This window comes from Pleurodeles waltl, chromosome 3_1 (assembly GCF_031143425.1).
Source record: "Pleurodeles waltl isolate 20211129_DDA chromosome 3_1, aPleWal1.hap1.20221129, whole genome shotgun sequence".
Taxonomy (NCBI): domain Eukaryota; kingdom Metazoa; phylum Chordata; class Amphibia; order Caudata; family Salamandridae; genus Pleurodeles; species Pleurodeles waltl.
The window spans coordinates 184812351-184832801 of NC_090440.1; the positions used below are offsets into that span (position 1 = coordinate 184812351).

The 20451-nt window shown below is 41.7% G+C and overlaps 1 protein-coding gene across 3 annotated transcripts in view; it reads left to right on the forward strand.

Moving 5' to 3' along the window:
- CSK (C-terminal Src kinase) overlaps window positions 1-20451 on the forward strand; it is a 507465-nt gene that overhangs the window by 225968 nt on the left and 261046 nt on the right. For all 3 annotated transcript variants that reach the window (XM_069222133.1, XM_069222134.1, XM_069222135.1), the window contains exon 7: window positions 18448-18667. In XM_069222133.1, coding sequence (XP_069078234.1) covers window positions 18448-18667 — 220 coding nt within the window. The remainder of the gene's footprint in view (window positions 1-18447; window positions 18668-20451) is intronic.

Here is a 20451-nt window from a genome sequence, read left to right on the forward strand (position 1 = left end):
CCTGTAGAATCCCTAGGATGTTGGGGAAAAAAAGGATGCAAATTTGGCGTGGGTAGCCTATGTGGACAAAAAGTTATGAGGGCCTAAGCGAGAACTATTCCAAATAGGCAAAAAAGGCCTGGCACAGGAGGGGAAAAGGCCTGGCAGCGAAAGGGTTAAACAAGCACACAAACCTACCACTAGACAGTGTTATGCAGCAAAATGTAAACGTCTTGTTTGTTACTCTCAAACAAAAAACATTAGCCCCCTTCAACCAACAGTAAAGGAAATTGAACAATATTTATTACATTTACAAAAGGCAAATTTGGCCTACACATCTATTCGTTTACAGTTAGCATCCATAGCTGCATATCTGCAGAACAGACAACATATGTTGTTGTTTAGAATTCCAGTTATCAAAGCATTTATGAAAGGACTAAAAAGAATAATTCCACCAAGGATTCCTCCAGCTCCATCTTGGAATCCAAACATTGTACTCAGAAAACTGATGGCTCCACCATTTGAGCCACTTCACTCCTGCCCCCTACAGTTCCTTTCATGAAAAGTAGCCTTTTTAATTGCTATCACCGTGCTTAGACGTGTCAGTGAGCTTCAGGCATTAACTTTGGAAGAACCTTTCTTTCAAGTTCATGAAGAAAAGATTGTATTAAGAACAAATCCAACATTTCTTACAAAAGTCAATTCACAATTTCATACTAATCAAACAATAGAATTGCCATTTTGCTTCCAAAAACCAGAATCAGTGGCAGAAAGGGCTGTACATATTCTAGATGTTAAAAGAGCTGTTATGTGTTACATGGATAGAACAAAAGCTTTTAGGAAAACAAAACAACTTTTTTGTGGCTTTCTCAGTACCACATAAAGGAGATCCTAGATCTAAAAGATGGATAGTCAAATGCGTTTAAACCTGCTATACTAAAGCTAAGCAACAATTACCTGTACCACCTAGAGCACATTCCACTAAGAAAAAAGCTGCATCTTTGGCCTTTTTAGGTAACATACCTATAGCAGACATTTGCAAGGCAGCAACATGGTCTACACCACACACATTTACTAAACATTATTGTGTAGACTTCTTTGCCAGACAAAAGGCAAATGTTAGACAAGCTGTACTTAAAACACACAATTGCAACAGACAATTGCAACCCCTGCACACAGCCACTGCTTTATGGACGGACTGCTTTACAGTCTATGCACCGCATGTGTATCTACAGCTACCCATGCCATCGCACGGAAAATGTTACCAGTAGACATCTGTTTTGGCATGTAGTGCTGTAAATTCAAATGCGCCTTCCCTCCTCCCTGGAAGTGTGTAAAGTTTGCAATTTAGTCATACTATATATATATATATATATATATATATATACACACACACACACACACACACACACACACACACACACACACACACACACACACACACACACACACACACACACACACACACACACACACACACACACACACACACACACACACACACACACACACACACACACACACACACACACACACACACACACACACACACACACACACACACACACACACACACACACACACACACACACACACACACACACACTTTTTAACTGGCTAGATCCACCAAACGAGGCTGGTGCGAACCCACGGTAGTGGTACCTGTTATAAATATAAAAAAGTTTCTGCCACTTCATTAAAAAGCAGAAAAAGAGGCTCGCACCCAACATGTCTACTTCTCAAGCACAAGGCTTTATTTCAGAAAACAATTCAAAAAGCAATCTGATTCAAAGAAAAAAGGTATATACTCCTAAGATGGCAACGCGTTTCAACACTGAAGTGTCTTCATCATGGCCAAATTGAAAAAACCTGTGCACTTTCCCTCCTAAACTTATAAACCCCTTGTTAATAAACATAAAGAAAGTACTACCTTATACAGGATAATTTCAAATATTCCATAAGGGGCAACAAGGTAAATAATAAAATTAATTAGAATAAAATGCTAACCACGAATTAAAATATCCAGTATATTACTGGAATGGTGTTTCTAGTATTAATCCCTCTAATACACAATCGTATCTGTGTTTTTCAAGAACCTGTAAAAGGGGGAGCCATCACAGCAAGGGTCAAGAAGAAATATAAACCGCCCCCTACAGACCCTGTATTTATTACACAACAGCTCCCTCCGGACTCAGTGGTTGTGGGGGCTGCAAGGAAACAGGCAAATTCGCAGTCATCAGGGGATGCACCACCCCCTGATAAGGAAAGTCGTAAATTCGACGCAGCAGGGAAAAGAGTGGCATCGCAAGCAGCCAATCAGTGGTGAATTGCCAACTCACAAGCCCTACTTGCCCACTACGACAGAGCACATTGGGACGAGAGGCAAGACATCCTCCAGCACCTACCCAAGGAGCATCAAAAACGTGCCCAACAAGTGGTTGAAGGAGGACAGGCCATATCAAACAACCAGATCCGCTCTGCACTAGACTCTGCTGATACAGCGGCACAGACTGTAAATACAGCAGTAACAATTAGAAGGCATGCATGGCTGCGAAGTTCTGGGTTTAAACCAGAGATATAGCAGGCGGTATTGAATATGCCGTTTAATCAACATCAGCTATTCGGGCCGGAAGTGGATACCGCAATAGAAAAAATGAAAAAGGACACGGACACAGACATGGCCAAAGCCATGGGCACGCTCTACTCCTCTCAATACAGGGGAACATTTAGAAAACCACAGTTTAGGGGAGGGTTTAGACAGCAACCCTCAGAACCATCCACCTCCCAAACAAAATCCACTTACCAGTCTCAGTACCAGAGAGCGGGGTTTTGTGGTTCCTACAGATGACAGTTCGCAAGAGGAAGAGGGAAATTCCAGCCTGCCATGCCAGCCCCTAGTAGCAAGCAGTGACTTCATTGTCACATTTCCCCAACACATATCACCGGTGGGGGGGTGGGGGGTTTAACCAAATACCACCACAATTGGACACACATTACCACAGACACGTGGGTTCTATCAATTATCCAACATGGTTACTGCATAGAGTTCACAAGATTCCCTCCAGATGTTCCCCCAAGAACGCACAAAATGTCAATACAACACTTACACCTATTACAAATAGAGGTCCAAACACTACTACCAAAAGAAGCCATAGAACTAGTACCTTATCACCAGAAAGGAACAGGGGTTTACTCCCTGTATTTCCTTATCCCAAAGAAAGGCAAAACGTTAAGGCCTATTTTAGATCTCAGAACACTGAATCTCTTCATCAAATCAGATCATTTCCACATGGTAACACTACAAGACATAGTCCCCTTACTAAAACAAGGGGAATACATGGCAACACTGGATCTGAAAGATGCATGTTTTCATATACCCATCCATCCATCTCACAGGAAATACCTCAGGTTTGTAATACAAGGCAAACATTACCAATTCAAAATATTGCCATTCGGAATAACAGCCCTCAGGGTATTAACAAAATGCCTAGCTGTAGTGGCAGCTCATATAAGGAGACATCACATGCACGTATTCCCATATCTAGACGTTTGTCGTTGAGTGTTGGCTTTTATTAGCCAATGTCACGCTCACACGCAATATGTAATAGATACTCTACACAAACTAGGGTTTTCTATAAATTACCAAAATTCAATTTGCAACCATCCCAAATGCAACAATACTTGGGAGCAACACTCAAAACACAAAGAGCAATTGCCACTCCAAGTCCACAAAGAGTTCTTTCGTTTCAAAATATGAGATGAACCATGCAGCCAAACAAACAATACACAGTCAGGTTTGTGATGAAACTACTAGGCATGATGTCCTCATGCATAGCTATTGTCCCAAACGCAAGGCTAAACATGCAGCCCTTACAACCGTGCTTAGCAAAACAATGGACGCAGGCATAGGGTCAACTACAGGATCTAGTGTTGATAGACCACCAAACACACTCTTCGCTTCAATGGTGGAACCCTGTAAATTTAAACAAAGGGCTGCCTTTTCAAGACCCAGTGCCTCACCCCATTATCACAACCGACGCCTCCATGATTGGGTGGGGAGCACACCTCAACAATCACAGCATACAAGGTCAATGGGACAGTCAACAAAACCATCTTCACATAAATCACTTAGAACTGTTAGCAGTCTTTCTAGAACTAAAAGCCTTTCAACCCCTTCTAGCCCACAAACACATTCTTGTCAAAACAGACAGTATGACAGCAATGTATTATCTAAACAAACAGGGGGACCCACTCGTCACAGCTGTGAATCTTAGCACAAAAGATTTGGCATTGGGCAATTCACAACAACATTTTCCTGATAGCACAATATATACCAGGCATTCACAATCAGTTAGCCGACAATCTCAATCGAGATCACCAGCAAACTCACGAGTGGGAAATACATCCCCAGATTCTACAAGATCACTTCTACCGCTGGGGGACACCAAACATAGATCTGTTTGCAACATAAGAAAACTCAAAATGGCAAAAATTTGCTTCCAGATACCCACACCCTCAGTCCAAAGGCAATGCTCTATGGATCAGCTTGTCAGGGATATTTGCTTACGCTTTCCCCCCCCTCTCTCGCTCATTCCTTTTCTGGTCAGCAAACTGAGTCAAAACAAACTCAAACTAGTACTCATAGCACCAACGTGGGCTTGCCAACCGTGGTACACCACACTGTTGGACTTATCGGTTGTACCCCATGTCAAACTACCAAACAGACCAGATCTCTTAACACAGCACAAACAACAGATCAGACACCCGAATCCAGCATCGCTCAACCTAGATATCTGGCTCCTGAAGTCTTAGAATTCAGATATCTAAACCTTTCAAAAGAGTGTATGGAGGTCATTAAACAAGCAAGAAAACCCACAACAAGACATTGTTATGCTAATAAATGGAAAAGGTTTGTTTGCTAGTGTCAGGCTAATCAAATTATGCCGTTAGACGCCTCCACACAAAACATTGTAAGTTATTTACTACACTTACAAAAATAAAATCAGACTTTTTCTTCCATTAAAATCCATCTCACTGCAATATCTGCTTATCTACAGATTAAACATACTAAATCGCTTTCTAGAATCCCAGTTATTAAAGCCTTTATGGAAGGACTAAAAAGATTCATCCCCCAAGGACACCACCAGTACCTTCGTGGAATCTTAATATTGTACTAACACGACTCATGGGTCCACCATTTGAACCCATGCATTCTTGTCAAATCCAATTTTTGACTTGGAAAGTAGCCTTTCTAATAGCCATCACTTCACTTCGAAGAGTTAGCGAAATACAGGTTTTTACTATTCAAGAACCCTTTATACAAATACATAAACATAAAGTGATTCTCCGTACAAATCCACAATTTTTACCAAAGGTCATATCACTGTTTCATCTAAACCAAACTGTTGAACTCCCAGTCTTCTTTCCACAACCAGACTCAGTGGCAGAAAGGGCATTGCATACATTAGACATAAAAAGAGCGCTAATGTATTACATTGACAGAACAAAACAATTGTTCGAAGCTTTCCAAAACCTCATGCAGGTAACCCTATATCCAAACAGAGCATTGCCAGATGGATAGTCAAATGTATTCAGACCTGTTACCTTAAAGCTAAAAAATAATTACCCATTACACCAAGGGCACACTCCACTAGAAAGAAAGGCACCACAATGGCTTTTCTTGGTAACAATCCAATGACAGAGATTTAGTAAGGCAGCCACCTGGTCTACACCCCATACATTTACTAAGCATTACTGTGTAGATGTGTTAGCAACACAACAAGCCACAGTAGGAAAGGCTGTATTAAGAACATTATTTCAAACAACTTCAACTCCTACAGGCTAACCACCGCTTTTGGGAGGATTACTGCTTTGTAGTCTATGCACAGCATGTGTATCTGCAGCTACACATGCCATTGAAAGGAAAATGTCACTTACCCAGTGTACATCTGTTCGTGGCATGTTGCGCTGCAGATTCACATGCGGCCTCCCACCTCCCCAGAAGCCTGTAGCCGTTTTAGTTGCATGTAAATTGTAAATATGTAAATAAATATTCCTTTACTACACACTGTGTACATACATATCTACCCCATTGCATGGGCACCTCTAGTATCCTTACTTTAACAACTCCTACCTCACCCTTTGCGGGGAAAACAATCTAGGATGGAGTCGACGCCCATGCACAATGGAGCCGAAAGGGAGGAGTCACTCGGTCCTGTGACTCGAAAAGACTTCTTCGAAGAAAAACAACTTGTAAGACTCCGAGCCCAACACTAGATGGCAGGAACAGTGCACAGCATGTGAATCTGCAGCTCAACATGCCACGAACAGATGTACACTGGGTAAGTGACATTTTCCATATATATAGCATGGACATCTTTTAAATCTTACTATATCTTTCACTACTTCATTCTCCCGCCTGTGGACAAACAATCTAACAAAGGAACTCGATGCCCATGCGCAGTATTAACGAGAGGAGTAGTCACTCGATCCCGTCACCCGAAAACCTTCTTCGAACAGAAACAAGTTGTACTACTCCGAACCCAACACTAGATGTCGAGCTTATGCACAGCATGTGAATCCACAGCACTACATGTCACAAACAGATGTCTGCTGGTAAGTAACATTTTCCTTCCAGATTATGCTCCATTATCCACTTCATCTGATGCTCTCTCAGTATCAGATCATGCCTCAGGGCTGTCTTCCATTACTCAAGTGAGGCAACACTCATCCACAGTAACCTGATCTTTGTAGTCTGTCTAAAACCTTTCTTCTGAAATTCTATATCCTGCATAGAAGGCAGATGTATGCTTGTAAACTAGTGCGTGGCTGTTCATGTGTGTGCACTTAGCTTCTCAATGGGATCGGCAGAACTTCTCTAAAGACGGTAAAAGAAAGGGAAAAAAAGAACAAAGCATTACTACAACTTGCCATATACGCAATACCAAAGCATACTTCATGGGAGGAAGGGTGAGCCCTCTCCTGCCACTATTCAACTATTATAGCACTCACATGCAGCTGTGGCAGCATGCTGTATGCTGTATTGTGTGAATGAAAAATGTGATTGACCCAACATACCAATAGACGAAGGCTGGCTGAAAGCCTCTGTAAGTAAATTAAATATACATCATTTTAGTAAAATCCAAAGGTCATGGCTAACAACAGATATAAAATGGAACTGACATTTGCACATAGAGATAGTTTTGAATGAAAAGCAAAACACAAACGCTGTGGGATAGCATAACTGGTTTTGAATGAAGACAAGCTGTTTTGAATAATTTGGAAGACTGCATGCATTTGGGCTTGCTGCAGGCAACCTTTTTTTGGTATAGTCAGTCACTGTGAGCACCAGAGAAAAATTCTGAATTCTTCTGACGATGTGCAATGGTTGGTCTTTATTTTCTTTGGTACACTTTCACTTGACATCGCAAATTTATCAAATCACATTTCTTGACATTCCTCATATACGTCTTCAGGGCTGAAGTAACATACAAGAGCAAAATGATAAATCATCCAGTCTCAAGAGTTTAACCTTCACCAACAAACCTAATCTGAAAGAAATGTCTTCATAGTAATTCCATTGATTTACACTGAAACCCAACATGTATTAACAAGAGAAATCAAAACTTAAGATAACCAGAAATCTTTTTGGTGATATCAGGGAAATCAGTAGTCAAAACCTGCCTATCCGTTTCCAAAACAGGTGCACACACTCCTTGGTGGCCCAGTGAATTTGAGACATTTTGTTTTTCCCAGAGGGTCGGTGTCCCCCTTGAGGACATTCTGGCAAAAAACGATGTCTCCCTGGGGTGTCTGCCCATCGGACATACGGGCTGACCATATGCCAGATGGTCGGATAACAAAAAATATTTGCATCCTTTCGTTTTCCACACGAACACTAATCAGTCGCCCTGGGGAAAATTAACATTACCTACAAACATTACCTACAAATATGCCCCCCCTGGGTGGTGGCCCCCATGCCAGGGGAGTCTGTCATCGAGATTTTCTTTAATGTTCTTTGGAAAGTTTTCAGAGCAATGTTGGTTTAGAGTATACTAATGAGGTACAAATTAAATCATGAGTAACATTTATTTATGTAACCGTTATAGCCAACACATGTTTTACCCTATTAAGCCTAGGGTGTTTTCAAGGCTGTGAACTCCACAAGTAAATTCATTAGCAAACAAGGGTATCTGTATTCACAAATTACTGGAATAAAGCTCCAATAAGCGCATGTATTCGCTGGTCAGTTTCTGCGGTCCAGTTTACATACTTTTGCAAAAGGGACTGCAGAGACTGGTTGGAGAATACTTATGCTTACTCTTCAATAACATTAATGCCTTTAGTCTCAAGTCCACAGGGAGGGGCCATTTTGTTAACTTTTTCCTGCAAGATTTTCAGCTTCTGCTTTGGCATCTATTCAGAAGTATCCATCAGAGCAACAAGTTACCCTGAGTAAATAATTTTTCTGGTGGAAACTCCATAAAACTGCAGAGTCCTCCCAGCCCTCACTCTTAGCCGTTCTGTTGAGTGGAGTTTTTAGTTTTAATACTGTTGTTTTGAATTTGTTACTGAGGCTCTGCTGATAAGGGGGGGAAGAGATCAAACTTAAGCTGCCATCCCTATTTATGGGACCAAGTGTGACCTCTGGACGCAGAACTAGGCTGCTGGAGTTCAAAGGCACCACCTACAGTCACTGCATGAGAGCAATTGCTGGAAAACGTTCTGTATCAAATAGGGCACCTAGGGGAATTCAGAATGTGAGGAATCCGAGGTTGGATATATTATCAACCAGAAAGATCATTACTGAAAGTAAGTAACTTTTTCTTAGTGTTTAAAGCCTTCAGTGCTGAGATACAAAGTGGTGATGATCCACAAAGACATCACCACAGCCATTTTAATTGGGAATCGGGGGGCATCTCCTTCTTTCTGTTTTGCCAGCTGGCACTTGCTTTGTGGCATGGGAATGACTCGAATTCCAGCTAGTACTGCAAACATCAACATATGTAGTAAAACCTGGATTAGTAACTTTCAAAGATTACTCAAGAGATTTGAGGTTTGAGATCAGACCCTAACATATTAAGTAGTACTTTATGAACCGACATGAGCAACTTGGATTCGTCCCTGTGTAGAACTGGCAAAGTTGTCTCATCTGTACTCATCATGTTGGTTGGGGATTTTCTCTGGGATTAAGTAAAGGTTACAAACATATGCTGTGGGGTGCCTTCTTCAGTTCACACTTTCTCAGGTCTACTTGTAGTGTTTCTGTCTTGGCAAATCTTTAACTGGCATTCACATTTAGAAGGTCTTTCTATTCTCAGAATCCTGAGAATACTGGCTTGGATCTGCAATTAATGATCAGCATTGAATGAACATTATTTCACAAAACATATTTCCTTCAGTAAACCTCATCTAAGAACAATTAAAGTTGTTTGGTTGTTTTCCATTTTCTCCACTGGCAGTTACATGACACAGGGCGCCCTTCTTGTGAACTTACTGTTTGACTGTCACATACTTTCATAGTAAGCCCCACTTTAACCCCTTGCTATCTCATACCCATCTGATTTAAAGATACTGTGTGGGGATGTCACCTCCTTGCGGCTCCCAGTGTTCCGAAATAAGTTGTTTTCAGAGAATTCCCAAATTAGATCGGACTTTACAAGATCTAATAAGGTAGGCAGATGCTGGTTAGATTATAAAACTGTTAATTCAGAATGCATACTAAGTGACAGAATCACGCTGGACACATCACCCAACTTTGTTGAGATATGACACAGGGCGGTTCATCATTGATTATTGGGCAGTGAAGTCTGAGTCAGTAACATTTCTGTAATCCAGTTTCTCTTCTAGGATCTATGCTTTTTCACCAGATTTATGAGAGATTTTGACCCTGTTCGTCTTAGTTTACAGTCATGTTCAGATGAATAGTGTTAAACATCTCGTATCAAGCGCGCTAGCAAAGAATAACCTGTGTTCTATCTGTTGGGAAAGCTGTGAAAAAGAAAAGATAATTACAGATACTTTGCTAGAGTTAGAAATGTTTCAGTGTACTGCTGCCTACCATACATAGTTACTAGACACATTAACCGATGACCAAGATGATTCAGTATTACGTTATTTCTTTGCTTTATAGAGGTTTGCCTCTTGAACCAAAATATTTGGTTTGAGAGTGATTACCTGCTTTAGAGACTAGCATTGGCAATGCCAGTAGGTTTGATGTTCACTCTCAGTGCTGATAAAAACAATTAAATGTATTTGCTACTGTATCAAATACCTAAAAAAGAGGATTGCCTTGTGTTTAGGTAGAACCATTAAAGTTAAAAGAAGCTGAACCAAACCCCCTTTAAAGTATGTTGTCAATGCTCTTGCTATGAATGGTGCAAGTACTGCTACACTTCACACCTAAAATGAATTGCATGCCATGTTGGACACATAGAACTAAAGAAATATCTTCCCTTGAGCAAGTAAATGTTAAAGAGGAAAATAGAAATATGGTAAGAATCAAAAGCATATATTTCTAATAAGTTCATAGCAACAATTTATGGAAGCAGCTATTGTAATTTAAAACAAGCATATATCATGGAGAGATTTCTCCTTCCTCATGCAGATTTAGAACATCCTCTGCCTTGACTCCTGTGCCCTTTCAGTCCATTTTACCCAGGTACACGTACATTTATTTAATATAAAATTGTAGCCATGTTATCCAAGAGATGTCAATATTCCGAGAAGAATAATTGAATCCAAAAAATTAAGCATTTCATTAAAAATTGGACTATAGATATTATATCAACAACTGTAATATTAAATATTCCAAAGGTACTCCTTGGGGGTAAGAGGTGGTGTTTGAGGTTCATCTTTAAAACGCTCAGAGTCCAAAGATATGTGTCCAATTTTGTACACAGCTATCCTCACCCATTTATGACTGTAATTTTACATTTTAGAAGAATTAGGAAACCACTAGTCTAGAAACTGCAATCAGTACTGTAGTGTTATCTGAAACATGATCTTCTTCCTATTCTTGTACTAAAAAGAATCTCATAAATCTTCTTCTGTGCTGCCCAGTAACAGAACTTTGTCTGGAAGAACACATGCTTCCATAACCAGTGATCTGGTTATGAGAGCTAGTTAAGGTGATTTAGATACATTTTAAAATGTGTCTGAATTTTCTTAACGAAAATTAGTTCAACATATAGGGGAAGAGCCTGAAATAGAAAGCTAAAGTTTAGCAGAATTACCATTTTGACTTCATTTATGTGGGCCATCGGGGCCAGGGAGTCTATCTAAATTGTTAAATAGTTTTGACCTCCTCTAAGCCCTTCAGTGTTGCTGTCACCATCTCTTTCCAAGATGCATAATTTTCAACCCCACAATATTTCACCTTTGATCGATTCATACCAGAGGGTTAGAAATGATTTGTCTTCATTAGCTCACTCTTATATTGATTAAGCTTATGCCCTAATAACCGGTACTCTTAAAAACAGAAGCTAAAGCTTGTAGCACAACCTCCGCATCACTCAAGTACAGGATAAGATTGTCACCTTAGTCCCTAAATTTTAACTCTAGGATTTTATGACCAAAGGGTGGCATAGTTCTGTCAGTTCTCAACTTCTGAGGCAAAGGCTTAATGGACAAACAAAAAAGGGCGGTGGGAATTAAGCGGCCTGAAAATGTCCCTCTACCAATACTAAAGGATTAAAAATGTACCCACCATCATGCGGATGCAAATAAATGTCCATATCCTATCTGCAAAGTTCTTTGGTTATCACAGAGCCTTGGATAGCCCTTTGGTGGCATGGGATGAACATGTATTGATTAGTATGAATAAGGCACACTTCCACCTTATTCAGTCCATCACCTAATCTTTTTTTTACATGTATTTTAGTGTCACTATTGAGCAGCAATATCAAAAGTTTTTTTGTAAAGTGCAATGAAGAGTTTGTTACAAACTACATAGCAGACTTAGTGTGGAAAAGAATTGTACTCTAACTGAATAGAAATTAAATTACATAGCCTTTCAAGCCATTTATAGAAAGAAAAACAAAAGACTATGACAAAGTACAGCAGGTCTGCCACCTTCCTATTACAGTGATTCAGCAGGGCTGTTCTGATTATAATCTGTGACCTAGTAGCTGTAAGACCCTTCTACTGACAAGAGGCTTCATGGCTTTAAATATGCAACAGTAGTGGTTTCTTGAAAATTATTTTTCTGCCAGCGCAGTATAAAAGCCTTCAAAAGCTTTAAGCACCCTTTGGACAACTAGAACTGGTACGTCTTTATCAAAAATCTTGCTTGCTGTATTACTCACCTGCTCCGTAATATTTCTTATCTGACATATACTTCTGACAGAAAACTCTACTAATTCCACACATTTTGTCCTTCTGTCCTCTCTACTCTTCCCTAAAGACTGATTGCACCCAAGAAGAGATTGTGTCTCTGGCTCTTGGAGATCCTTCACCTGAAGTAATCTCTCAACATTTTAGTTTGACTAATGCTTGATGAAATGCATCAGTCCCTCAAGGAAGCCTTCAAGGTGTCCTGTACTAGCAAGATGGATTAGTGAATTCCAAATTGTCAGCCAGAAAGTACTCCACTTTATGAGACATTCCTTCGCTTACACTTAACCATTAATCTAAAAATAGTATTTTATTCGGATTGAAACACCGTGGAAGAAGAGGATCATTTTCATGGTGTATCTATAAGTTCAAAGAGTGATCAGAAGGGCTGCAACAGATTACATTAATAGCTCACTTTCTGTAACAGTAGAATTCAGCAGTATTTATTTTTTTACAGTTTAAACATTTAAAAAAAAGTCACCTGAAGAGGGCAGAATGGGTAAGAAGCCATGAGGTGGTGGATACGAAGTCGCAACATGGACTTTAAGGGATGAGGAGGATGAAGCAACATGGACAAATGAGGAAGAAGCAAGAATTAAAAAAAAAAAAAGATTGTATTCCTCAATAACTGCACCAGCAGGAGAAGGACTGTAATAGAGTTGAAGCAATGCTCTGTCTGTGCTCCAGCTGAAAGAAGTGAAGCCGGCTGACACTGCCCAGTTAGATGGCAGCAAATGAGAGGGCCAGTGAAACCCACAAATGGTTAACAGTGGGCATGCTCAAAGTCTCTGAAAAACACACTATCTTGTGCAAGCAAGCGCACATGCACTAGCGCATGCAATTGCAACCAAGACCTAAATAGTGAAGCATGACTCATCCCTGTCCCACCGCTCTGACTCCAAGGAGAAGGTGCCAAGGTGTAAATCAACTGACCCCCACCCCCGAGGATCGAGACATTCAGAAAGGCCTTATTGCAAATACTCCATGCGCTCCTGGCTCCCTTTGGCAAGTCTTCAGGCCCCATGGAATCCCAGGGGTCTCCAGTGGGTTCACCACTGGCTGGTCCCAAGTCAGTGCTGTCAGTCCCTTTGGGACCCGTTACTGGGCCCACACCAACTCTGGTACAGATTTATAGTCGAGTCCCATGATCCACGCAGATTTCTCCACCCCTACGCCGGTACCTGCCCCAGAGGATTCTCCGGTGCCGAAGCCTTTATCTGAAACTGAACTGTGTTGCAGATTTCTTTTTCCTTCTTACTCTGATGCTATGCAAAGGTTCTGCAGACTGGGCAAGCAACATATGAGCCCTTACTTGCATTTAATGCCGTTGCTACAGATATTCTCATCACTGCCTGGTCGAAGCCAGGCTTTTGTCTGTATTGTGAAAAGGCAGTTGGCCAGATGTCCTAGATTGGCACCTGATGAACTGTGGGTTTTTAACACCCTCCTGCAGGAAGCCTTATTCCCCAGGCCTCAGCCAGTAAGGTGAGTCTTAACTCATTTCCAATTACTCCTCTGGATACAGAATCCAAAATCATTGACTTCTTTGGAAAATGTGTATGGAGTTTGGGGCTTTTCCTATGCAGCAATGAGTCCGAGACATTCGGGCTAGGATCCAAATATTTCAGACTCACTCCTAAATCCAGTTGATGGTCGGTTAAAGGCCAGGTGGCACACGCAAGCCTTGTGGTGGAACAATTTTCTGATTCCATCCAGATTTAAGAAGAGGCAGCTCAAATCTGCTGTGGTGGCTGACGGCCTGCACTTTGCCCTGCGGCATGCCACTCTCATCAGAAGATAAGTGGTGACTTACGGATCACTGGTGGGTTGGGGAGGGATGTCCCTGGAGAACAGAGTACTCTGCTCTGCAGTGGTGAGCTGACATCACATCAATCTACTAGAGCTGCAGACCATTCACCTGGGCCAGAGTGCCTTCCTGTATCCATCGGTGATGGCTGGTTCAGATTCTCATGGTAAACTCCACCATCATGCTGTACGGCAACAAAGTAGTGTGTAGTTCTGTCTTGGGTCCTGTGCCAGGAGACTTTGTATCACTGGAGCTTCAAGGCATCATGTTGGTCACCAGCCACCTGGCAATGTCCCTAAGCGCCAGGGCACATAAACTGAGCAGGCGTCTGTGTATGACGCATGAGGCTTATATCACAAGGTGGTGCAGTGAATCTTCCTCCAGTAGACCAAACTCTGGTTAGATCTTTTAACAAAGCTTTCTGTGTCAACAATTTAAATTGTTGGATTTTCTGCAGGAACGCTATTTAGGAAATGCATTCTAGCTGAAATGGAAAATGGGACTCCTGTACACCTTCCAGCCACTTTCTTTCCTCCCTTAGCTTGAAAGAATGACAACCACGTCCAGGAGAATGTGGTGCCCAAAATGCATCAGCATTCCTGTTTGTTCAGTCAGTCTACCACTTCAGGAGGCCCTTCTGCCCCAGCAAAACGGTAGGGTCCACCACCGTAATCTAAGCAATCTACAGTTTGGAAATTGATTGCATTCGATTAGTCTCCTGAGATAGTAGATTTCATCCTTACCTCTTGGCGCCCCGCCACAAATCCATTTATGCTGGGTAATGAGACAGATTTGTAACCTGGTGCGGTGCCAGAGACACAGACCCCTTTCAGGCAAAGCCGTTAGATGTCCTTTTGTTTCATCTTTAGTTCAGCAAGGCTTGGAAGTGGACATAGTAAACGATTTTGTCAACTCTTTGAGATTCTGAATTGGCCGGTCCAGCTGGCTTCGTTTAAATCATCTGTTGTCATGAGATTTCTTAAAGGTTTGTGCAGCAAGCCGGGTTGCCCAGCGAGGCAAATTCTCCCACTACTATGCAAAAGAAGCTCCTATTTAGGCAAACTGTCAGATCCTTATCTACCTCTCAATAACACAAAGACTGAAATGGAAGGCAACTTTAGAAAATGTTTGTTAAGGGTGAACTGTCCCAGGACAACACTCATCAAGACATGACTCATTAAAGCGGTCAGGCTAATTTAATAAAATGAAAAAGTATTTTATGATCTAGAATAAGGCCAAAACAGCAAACATTGTCACTGGAAAGTTGTAACTTCTTAAACTGACAGTTTAATTCCGCATGGCTTCTCCATTCCACATGTGCAGACAATGAAAGTTCATGTGCAGTTCTCACAGGTGACCATTGGAGTTTTTTTTTTTTTCCCATCCATTTACACATCATTATTCCATGCTGCCTCTAGCCTTGATTCCTGCTGAGGGAGCTAAATGATCAGTCATCTTGTGCAGACAAGCATAGTTCACAGTTTCCAAACTTCAGAACTCCTTAGGGTTGTCTCAGGCCTACTTAACAGCAGATAGTCTTTCTGGTCTTTCCAGGTCTGCCTTGGCAAATAGATGGTAAACCCCTCCTCTCTTTCTCAACTCCTAACCCAGTACTTGGGTTTGACTCCAACATCCATTGGTGAGTGCTCTTTTTGGATACCAGTTCACAGTAAGCTTTGTCACTCACTTTATATTTCCAAAAACAAAATCTCCACCAAGTCGAGTGCAAGACCAGTTACAACTTGTCATTTGTCTGCTTCAAATGGAGTAATTGGGTACTATGTGGTGTTCATCTGGTTGAGCTAAAGGGGGAGGGTGATCCCACCAAGTCCAGTGCCAGACCAGTACCAACTTCCCAACTTATCACTTGTCCGGTTCAAAAGAAAAGTCATTGGGTGCTATTTGATAGTCATCTGATTGAGCTTAAGAGGTAGGGAGGGAATCAGTTTCAACAATAAACCTTTAGTAGAATCTAACACAAGTCTTGGTCGGGGTGAGTTGCACTGCCACCCACAAATACAAGCAGATTCCATCTGCCCCCAAGTCGTGCACCAAACCTGCACTAGTCAGTCAGGCGGGATGCCTGTACGTCTCCTCAGACTCTGTTCCAGTCGGGTATGAGTTGCAATCCGGTCTTACACAGCCTTCATCACCCACTCCCTCCCATCTGCCCCCATTGCCTCCTTTCAGAGGGTCTGTGTTTTTTCTAGGCTCGCAAGCAGACTGCCGGCATCAGGAGCACACCTGTCTCCAGACCAACCCAACCAAACCCAATTCAGTCTTCTGAAACACCAACAAATACATCCAGTAGCAGAGGTGGGGGAGGAATGTTCTACTCAAATTAGACATATCTGCAGTATCATCGATCTCTTCTTTGTGGCAAAGACCCCACTATGAGTGCTCATTTCAAGCTTTTTAAAAACTTACTCTAGTAACGTTCAAAAACTGGATTGCACTTGTTTAGCCCATTTACAGTGGTTTCCCTCCCATTTTGAATACTAGGGCTGTTCTCACTTCAAATTGTTTGGTAACCTCTATTTTGGGCTTCGGTTGAGGATGGGATGAAAATGTCTATCACCCCTCTCCTATCCCGGGTTTTTTGGTTATTTTGAAAATTCACTGAAAGATATTCCTTTCTGATCTCCTCTCTACCCTCATTGGAAGGTAGCTTTCCTCCCCTCCCTTTCCTCCGCTGCAGAAGCTGGTAAGGTTGTGCTGAGGGAAACTAGCCTGCTGCAGTTATCTCCTGCAAAGAACAGTCGGGATTTGTTTTTGCAACTAAACAAATTAATACAATTCACATGTACTTCTTTCTTAATACAGAGTCCAAATACTAGCAGTGTTCAGCAGAGAAAAAGGGCACAAACAATGCAGCAAAGCATTACACATGTTCTCATAAACCTTAACTTGTTTTGGATATCCCTCATGTGTATTTCCTTTGGCTGATTCTTAGCTGCTCACTGTGTCTCCTGACCTTGAAGACTATCTTTCTCATTGACATTACATCAGCTCATCGCATGAGTGAAGTACAGGGTAGGGACACTGGCTCAGTCCTGCTTGCCAAAAGTTGGGACTCCAGTGTTTGGCACTCCAGATATGTAGCCAGTGTGGAGCTGCTTGGCGCTACCTGTCAGCACACAGGAGCACTTCTACAAAAGCTATTCGGATCCAGACGCCTGGGTAATGTTCTAAGGTGAGAATTCTGCAGTTGGAGAGCATAGCCAACAGAGAGAGCGTCAAAGAAGTTAAGTAACTTGTTCAATAGCAATTTGCAACAGAATACTTTGTAGAGCTCTTAAGAAGAGAACGTAACAGTTTAAGCAGTTTAAGGCTATTGGCTGACCAGAAGAGCTCCAGAATGCGCCCGGATACAGATACTTACTTGTTAAGGGAACCTCTTCTGTGTAAACTGTTCTTTCCAGTCTGCTGAGTTACTGGTTTCTTCAGAAGTTTTTAAACTTGCTAGTGGCCGAGAGTATTGATCTTACTAACCCTGCTGGTGAGGAAAACGGTGCTTAAGAGAATACTAATTATCACCACATTTACGTAGTACCTGTACTAAAATACTATTGGGTGTTGGAGAAAGTACTTGAATCCAGTAAATTCTGGACTTTACTGCTAACTGCCAACAGTCATTATTTGAGGAAACTGAATACAGTTTCTAAAGCACAACTCTTTCCAATTACTCTGTCAGTTTCAAAGCTGGGAGTTCTACACATCAAATCCTTACTCTTCGATCTTTAAAATGATTTGTCCTAAATTAATTCAGCAACCACCACAGATAACTGGGTGTTGTGGTTCAGGGAATGGAATTTTTGTAGTGTGTAAGTGTCAGAGCTCTACCAGCTTTGGAGTTTTTGCCCTTAACTCAAACCGTCTTGGAGGCTGGAATTTATCTTGTGACATTAAAGTGAATTCCTTGTGTGATCCTCTTAAGCCTAAACACCCAAACTTGATAATGAACCAGCAGGAGCTGTCAATCCAAAACAGTGAGTATGTTCTGGGATTCTGAAGGCAGCAATAATTATGGCTAAGCAAAAATAAATACACAGGGTCTGAGTGTGTGTGTGTGTGTGTGGGGGGGGTGTATCTGTGTGTTTGTGTATGAGAGAGAAAGAAATAGATGGTCAGGAAATTGACATGCTCTATTGACTTAGTAGCCGTTACCTTTTGTTGCATTCCATATGTTTATTTCCTCAGCCAGCAATGTCTCATTCTGTCCATCTCTCACCCTTGTCTGTGCTCTGTCTGCTTTGGATCAGAATGTCTCCTTGCCTCTGTGTGATTTTTTTTCTTCTTAGGTTCTATCCTTGTGCTTTCTCATACAGGTGGTTCCATGGGAAGATCACCAGAGAACAGGCTGAACGGCTGCTCCACCCCCCAGAGACAGGACTGTTCCTTGTGCGAGAGAGCACCAACTACCCTGGGGACTACACGCTGTGCGTGAGTTGCGATGGGAAGGTGGAACACTACCGCATAATTTACAAGGCCAGCAAACTGAGCATCGATGAAGAAGCCTTCTTTGACAACCTCATGCAACTTGTAGAGGTTAGTTCTTGGCCATTTATTTATTTGTGACTTTGGCTGTGTCTTCTCGCAACTGAGAACCTTCAGACTCTCTTCCTGATCACTTCACTACCTTCGTTAAATTATCAATTATTCATGATTAGTCTTTTAGTCTTAGATCAGTGAGCTTGGTCAATGACTTAGCATGCATAGTCCGCTTCATTGCTAGGCCGTTGGACTATTTATTTAAATACTTCTCTGTGGACTCCCTTTAAGAAGAAGTCTGTGACCTCTCAAACACCAGTCAGCCCACATCAAAAGTCAACACTCTCCTTGGTGAATACAGCACATCCCTACAACCCCATGTCAGACTTATTGCACCTCTGAAACCACATTCTTCAGTTCAAAACCTTCTGTCCAGTGGAACACCCATGAGCTTTCAGATAACAAGAGCACTATCTAAAATTAAGAAACGAAACAGAGACTGACCAAAGTCCTTGACTTTTCAGTTCCAAGCACAGCTCATCCTGCAGATTTCTTATTTAAAGCTCCCTTATATAAACTTTCCATCAATGAAGGGACTAACAAGAGCAGGGCTCTTTTTTTTTTTTTCTGAGCAGTTTCGTCTTGCATTAACTCCCCATCCCCTATTATTCACTTCTTCTACTAGAACATCAGCACTACTTCTACAACACAAAACAGATACCAGTTTTACCTTCCAATCCTCATCGCTCTACATCCAATTTAACAGCCGCCTTCTTACACTTGCATGACATTCTAACTGGTTACCTCAACAATGACTGTACCTCCCAGAGCCCGGAAACCTTCCTGGAAGACCACACAGTAGGACATAACCTCCACTGTTCAAACAATCCACCATGGTCTCAACTACATACCTATCATCCGCCTTCCTTTCACCAGAAAAATTAAAAAAAACTATTGCCACCCAGCTACAACATGAGATCATCAAGAAAAAGCCACACAACTCCCATGTATCTTGCTTGCAAGAATTCAACAGTGCCTATCTGTTTAACAGCAACAACTATCCATTCCACCTGATCATTCTCGAATTCAGTAGCTTTCAACAGTCGACTATCAAGCAACTATCAAGCATTGATGAATACTGGCAACATGCCTGGGCCAGAATGCGAGCCTTCTCCATCCTGTACACCCAGCATCTGAAAAATCATTTCCATCGAATTGGGAATGGGTAGTGCCTTCTTACAAGTACTGAAGTCTATTTGTTTCACAGAATATTACCATCTAGGTACTAACCACTTGCTTGCTTACAGCAGTGTAAAAGCCATGCAATCGCTGAAAACAGTCAAGAGAAGCAGGGTGTGAGGCACTTCCCATAGAGCAGCAGCATTGAGGTGTGGAGTGTAGTATCGGTGTCTAGAACCACTGGCAAGTCCAGAGAGGCAACTTGTAAGATCTACAAGCATTTAGCACCTTTACTATTCTATAACAGAAATCTGGTGTTGGCTGCTTGGAGTGTCTTGTTGTATTGAAAGACATAAACACCCTCAGGAAACAGAGGTCTTACACTGTTAAACTGGGCATGATTCGTATGTGGAAATGTATGATATTCTTTCATACATAAGGTTGCTTAACAACCTGTAAAAGGCAGATAAAGAGCCCATGAAGCAACCAGATCTTGTCCTTGTTCGTGTACACTGCAGTGAAGAGCGGAATAACTAACAATCAAACGATACCGAGGTGTGCCAAACAGAGGAGAATGAAAATCTAGAGCATGGCTAAGTGGGGGACGCTTTACTCATGAAAGAGTATTTAGTGTGTGATGCTACCATGTCAGACATTCCAAT